This window comes from Balaenoptera acutorostrata, chromosome 5 (genome assembly GCF_949987535.1).
Source record: "Balaenoptera acutorostrata chromosome 5, mBalAcu1.1, whole genome shotgun sequence".
NCBI classification, from domain to species: domain Eukaryota; kingdom Metazoa; phylum Chordata; class Mammalia; order Artiodactyla; family Balaenopteridae; genus Balaenoptera; species Balaenoptera acutorostrata.
Window position 1 is genome coordinate 77,076,744 of NC_080068.1, and position 6,421 is coordinate 77,083,164.

Genomic DNA, 6,421 nt, shown 5'->3' on the forward strand with positions numbered 1-6,421 from the left:
GGGGGCGCCTGCAGAGAGGCCGGGGCCGCGCCCGGCACCTGGGAGAGGGTTGGCGCGGTGGGTCGGAGGAGGCTGGGATTCGAGGCCGGTGGGAGCCTCGGACAGCAGCGCGGGGAGAGACCCGGCCCCGGGCGGGCCCGGGGGCAGCGGAGGGCGCGAGCCGGTGCCCTGCACTGGCAGCTGCTGGGCCTGCCCCTCGGCGGCTCCCCCGGGCGCCCCCGCGGCCTCGCGCTTCACTCGCCCTCGCCCCTTGGCGGGCTCCTCCCCCCGGTCCTCGTCTTCTCCAGGAGTCTCCCTCCGACGCCTCTTCAACTCCCAGCTCCCCTGAGCTGCACACCTCACTCCCCACGCCAACGTCGCCTGCGCACAGGAACTGCCTCCAGGCACCGACTAAATCCCAAAGTTCTACATCTTCACCGAAGACTCATCCTCAAAAGAGGCCGAAATAAACCCCGCTCCTCCCAGCTCCTCGCACACTCCAGGTTCGCGGTCCGCCTCCGCCCCAGTGGGGTCTGGGGACTGTCTGCAAATTAGGACCCGAAGGGGGATTGTCCGGCACTCATTTCGGGTGTAGGGCCGGGCCCGGGCGCGAAGCAGTGGCGCGGGGCGCGTGCGCTCTATACCCAGCTGAGACACAACCCCGGTGCGCCCAGGCGCGGGCGCCAAGAGGGGTGTGAGCCTGGTTATTGGCAAGCGTGGGCCTTGGAGCCAAAATGCATCTCCTCCAGGGCACCTCATGTCTTTCTCTTCTCTGCGGAAGCGCTTAAACCCCATATAAGCGGGAGGGGCGGGCTAGCGGGGTGCCACGCAGGCCTGTGCTCCCAGCATCCACATCCCCCGAGTGTGCGCCTGGGGCGGCGGTGTCGCCTTGGGAGAGCCAGGAAGCTCCCCTGAAAAGTCCAAGAGAAACCTGGACAATTGCAGCCTTGTGCTTGACAACCTATCCCCCACCTCCCGGGGCGGGGGGGGCGGGGGGGTGGGTAAGTCAGGGTGGGGAAAGTCTATGTGCAGCGTCCGAACGGGCACAGCCGCCTCCAGATCCAAAGGCAGATTCATATTCATGAGAGCGGGATAAATAAAGACAAATCCCCACAGTAATAACACTTGGATTCGCATCCGTCTTTGCTGGCCTTTAGGTTTAGGGGACTGAAGACAGATGTTTGCATCTCTTTTCTCCTCTTGTCTGGTGACCATAAAGAAAAACCATTTAGAGCGCTGCAATTTGTTTCCCGCCGCAGTAAAACCTTGTACACATTTATTTTCATTTCACCCCGTGCACAAAAAAGTGCACAGTGGTCACCAAGGGCCCTTCTTTATCAAATACGCATTGTACAACATACAACTGCAATAAAACTATCAGCCCTCCCCATAAAACTATCACCAAGCTCCTCGGCGGGTCCCACCGCCTGCGCTCCCGACTTCAGTGCTTTCTCATGTCCAGAGGACGCGCCATCACCTGAAATCAGCCTGAAACTCACCCAGCGGAGAAGCACGAGGTTTGGGGGGCCGCTGTCCCTGTTTAATCCATTACGGCGTCCGCTGCAGTTTAGTGCGCAATAAAACACAGTGGCAGTGGAGAGCGGGCGCCCATCCACTCCCCGGCACTAGCATCGAATTAAACCACTTAGTTTGGCAAACACTGAACGCCTAAATGCCCCTATAAAGACTTTATGAGTTTGTTACTTTAATTACTGACTTGTTACAGAGCACATAAAGGGGGTAATGAATGCAATAAAACTAATTATCTACACATTTAATTCATATAAAATATCCAGGGTTTGTTTACACCACACGGCGATTCAACTAAGCATTCCTCCTCTTGTCCACCGAGAGGAAGGATTTAATGAAATAGTTTCCCTTATTCTGCTAGAGCCTAACGAACCAAATGAAAATTACCCTCCGCTTAAATCATGGGGCCACCGAGGTCCACAAATCACCACTCATTTCTTTGTCTGTGCCTCGCTGCCAGCACCCAAGAGCCTGGGGTGTTGGACAAGAAAAGTCCCCGACCTGGAGCCTGGGCATTTAAAGAGCAAGGATTTCGTTCACTGCAGTCAGCAAACCTAAAGGGCAAGCAGACAGCAATCCTCTTTCGAAGGTTCGGGTCTTTGGAGAATTGTGGGTACCTGAAAAACTGGAGGCGAAAAAAAAAAAAAAAAAAAGAAAGGAAAGCACCCGAGAGGGATGGAAGAGGAGGCACATTTGGGGACACTTCGTGCCCGCTTGCCAGTTAAACAGAGTAATTAAAAGCAACAACCACACAAACCAACAAAATGCAAACCTCACGCTAATGCAGAAAAACCCAGAACTGAGCGCAAAGAAGCCATTGGTTGAGAATCCAGATGTTTTATATTCAAGAGCTTTTATTTGGCTGTTCTTTTATTTTTTAAATGGCTGGGTAAGCGGAGTCTCTAGAAAAGCACATTAAGCCAAGACAAGAAATGCAATTTATAAGATGCTTTTTTTAAAAAAAAAAAACCCTCTACCAGGTGTATTTTAAAGAAATCCACTTATCGTTCACATACTTGGCCCACTTACTCTATGTTACAGGGCGCCTGAGTCTTGCCAATGTCCCAGTCCTTTATAACATTTCATGCACTTCAGGGGGTAGGCTTGTTGTTAAATTGAGCGTGTAACGCTCTTACAAAACAGGTTTTCTATGACATCAAGGTTTGTTCTCCCTAACTGAGAAAAAGAGTGAGAGAGAGAGAGAGAGAGAGGGAGAAAGAAGAAGGGGGAAAACACACACACTATCTCAATTTATGCCTAAGGTATATGATCAGTTAAAAAGGCTTAAAAGCTCAGGGAAATTGGATCAGGGAGAATCGTCACCCAACTTTCATTATTTCCAAGTAGTGTGATTGAATTAAAGGGCAGGGAGCTGGTTAGAAGGGAGGATCAGGGGCTCAGTGCGTAATGGTGTGGTATTAAATTCTAATTAGAGATGCAGGAATCAATGATAGGGAGGTTGGACAGCTCAGTTCCCCAGTGCCAGCCCAATAGACGGATGAGTTATTGTCATGTAAAAAGCGCCAGCAATAAGACCAACCGCTTTGCTATTGTCCAAGTGGAAAGAGCCAAGTTTATTATGAGGACTATATGCTCTAGAGACCTCAGACAAGGCATCTCATAGGAGGCTTTTTCATAAAACTAGGCTCTGCTGGTAGTAAGGAGGCCAGTTTGGAGGCAGGCGTTGAGCTGTGCACATCTCCCCACTCCAGCCACCTTCTCCATACCCATCTTTTATTTCCTTTTTCCACTTGGCTGAGCCATCCAGAGCCTTTTCAATGTATAAAATGGAATATTCTTACCTCAATTCCTCTGCCTACGAGTCCTGTATGGCCGGGATGGACACCTCGAGCCTGGCTTCAGCCTATGCTGACTTCAGTTCCTGCAGCCAGGCCAGTGGCTTCCAGTATAACCCGATAAGGACCACTTTTGGGGCCACGTCCGGCTGCCCGTCCCTCACGCCAGGATCCTGCAGCCTCGGCACCCTCAGGGACCACCAGAGCAGTCCGTACGCCGCAGGTAAGGACCGCCAGCTTTCTCAGCTGAGGAAGCTGCCTTTCCGCTCGTATATAGGAAGCCTTGATTGCATTTGAAAATGGAAATGTGTTTAGTATTTACCAAACGAAATTTGCTTACACAAATGAAAGAATTTATCACGTTAGAAGCGATTGCAGGGAGGGGTAATTCACTTACAGGGTTACACTATCCTAGTCACACCCGAACCGCCAACAAAATTATCTTAAGCTGCCAAAATGATAGGCATAATTTATTTACTTTGCGATGAGACGTAAAGCTTAGAAAATAATTAAATAACAAAGAGTAAAGCTCATTACTGGCAGTGTCTCTTTTTTTAAGAACCGACAGCGGCTCACACCTCTTTGGCGGGTCATTTTTCTGATTATTTCTTTCTTTTCTTTTCTTTTCTTTTATTTTTGCAGCGCTATCCCCCAACTTTTGGGCCGGGTCAACTTTTGAGAATTAAAAAGTTTCAACTGTGGGAGGGTTTGGTAACTTCATCCCTGGCTTCCTGATATTCCGACTGAGGTTTTCGGACTCTTTTCCTCTCTCGCTTTTCCTCATCAAAGCATTCCCGTGTCCCCGGCCTTCAGCCGTCTCCAACGCGCTATTTCAACCCACCCAAAGGCGCTTGTGCCCGGAGGGACCCCACCACAGCCCGAAGTCCGCGCCCCTGTTTCCGTGTATAACTAATTTGCTCGGGTTTTTCTCGCCAGCTCCTCTCGGCCACTCTCCCGCGCCGGTGTCGGCGGCGGCGGCTCCAGCGCCACCTGACCTCTGGAGTCCCCACATTCCGGCTCTGCGGCTCGCGCGCTCCAGACCATTTTGCTCATACGCTGTCCCCTCTGTTGTCCTCCAGTTCCTTACAAGCTCTTCACGGATCACGGCGGCCTCAACGAGAAGCGCAAGCAGCGGCGCATCCGCACCACTTTCACTAGTGCGCAGCTGAAAGAGCTGGAGAGGGTCTTCGCGGAGACGCACTACCCCGACATCTACACCCGGGAGGAGCTGGCCCTGAAGATCGACCTCACCGAGGCGCGAGTCCAGGTACGCGCGCCCGGAAGCCGATCCGGCTTTGCAGCATCGCGCGGGGCAGGCGTGCAGTGCGGGGCTGCGGGTGATTCTGCTGAAGGTCCGAGCTCTCCGGCCTCTCCTGAGAGGCCAGGTCCGGAGAGGCCGTGCGCGCGAGGAAGGGTTAGGGAGCGCGTTCTTGGCTATAAATTCACAGCTGCAAAGTGCTCCCACCCCAGCTAGCGCCGCAGAGGCATTCAGGGGCCATGGGAGAGCCATTTCGGGCACAGGGAGTGCCCTGGGGGAGGAGTGCAGACTCTGCCTCCGTATTATAAGTAGTTTTGCCAAATCCCTCCTAGCTCAAGAGCTTTTAACTCGGAGCTAATGGCGTAGAGGTACAGGTGCATTTTCCCGGGAACTGTGACTTGCAGCAGATTTGCAAAGGGTCTGGGATTCTATGTAGGTCAAGATCCGCGCGGTACTCTAACCTTTCAGGGACACAGGTGCGCTCAAGAGCTGGCCGTGGCGGCTCTCCGTGAGCCGCCCAGTGGAGGGGCGGCACGCACCAACGCTAGCTCTTCCAGGCCCAAAGGCCAGGATGGGCAGCAGGCCCCGAGCCCAGAGACCACCCCCCACTTCTGTCTACCACTCAGAGTTTAACTTGAGACCTGAGGCCTAGAGGCGATGGCGAGTTTGGAGTGGCTCAGGAAGTAGACTGAGCAAAGGTCCGCCCAAATAAGGGCTTCCATTTTAAGGCCTTTCTGGGACTTGCAGCCTTTTCACCTCTCCTGCAAGCCACCATTTCCGGGACATGCTCAAGTGGCCCTAGGAAAGTTTCTCAAAAGATGCACCAGCCATAGGCGCGGGAGTATCCGCGGCGCGTGGAGTTTAAAACAAGCTGAAATGGAACGTGGGCTGGCCTAACCGCTTTTCTTTCCCGTTGGCTTCTTTCTCTTGCTGCTTCGCCGCCTCTCTTCTCCTCTCGGGCCAGGTGTGGTTCCAGAACCGCCGCGCCAAGTTCCGCAAGCAGGAGCGCGCGGCCGCGGCTGCAGCGGCCGCGGCCAAGAACGGCTCTTCGGGAAAGAAGTCCGACTCCTCCCGGGACGACGAGAGCAAAGAGGCCAAGAGCACCGATCCGGACAGCACTGGGGGCCCGGGCCCCAACCCCAACCCCACTCCCAGCTGCGGGGCGACTGGCGGCGGCGGCGGCGGGCCCAGCCCCGCAGGAGCCCCGGGGGCGGCGGGGCCGGGGGGCCCGGGAGGCGAACCCGGCAAGAGCGGCGCGGCGGCGGCGGCGGCGGCGGCGGCGGCGGCGGCAGCGGCGGCGGCGGCGGCGGCGGCCGGAGGCCTGGCTGCGGCCGGGGGCCCTGGACAAGGCTGGGCTCCCGGCCCCGGGCCCATCACCTCCATCCCGGATTCGCTCGGGGGCCCCTTCGCCAGCGTCCTATCTTCGCTCCAAAGACCCAACGGTGCCAAAGCCGCCTTAGTGAAGAGCAGTATGTTCTGATCTGGGATCCTGCGGCGGCGGCGGCGGCGGCGGGCGAGCCGGGGCCTGGCGGGCGAGTGGGCGAGCGGGTAGGCCCAAGGCTGTTGTCGCTGCTGCCGCGGCTTTTTCCTTGAGACCCTAAAGTGATCGCGATACGAATAAAGAGAAAACGGCGTCGCCTCCATTTCAACCCCACTCCTACCCCCTTCCTTAACCCCCAAACCAAACCAAACCAAACCACACACCTCCCTGGCTTCGCACCTGCCTCAGGGCCGCGCAGACGGGCCAGGGCTCCGCTTGCCGCCGGGGAGGTGTGAGCGGCGCGGCCTGGACTCGGGGGGAATCTCAGGGGGCTGTGTCTGTGTGTCGGTGTACGTCTGTCTCGGGGAATGTGTGTCT

At 55.7% G+C, this 6,421-nt stretch overlaps 1 protein-coding gene across 1 annotated transcript; it reads left to right on the plus strand.

Moving 5' to 3' along the window:
* Positions 1–3,287: 3,287 nt before the first annotated feature.
* PHOX2B (paired like homeobox 2B) lies at positions 3,288–6,043 on the plus strand. The gene is made up of 3 exons (XM_028165579.2): positions 3,288–3,528; positions 4,385–4,572; positions 5,528–6,043. The coding sequence occupies exons 1-3, from the start codon at positions 3,288–3,290 to the stop codon at positions 6,041–6,043; spliced, it is 945 nt and encodes a 314-aa protein (XP_028021380.2).
* Positions 6,044–6,421: the final 378 nt, after the last annotated feature.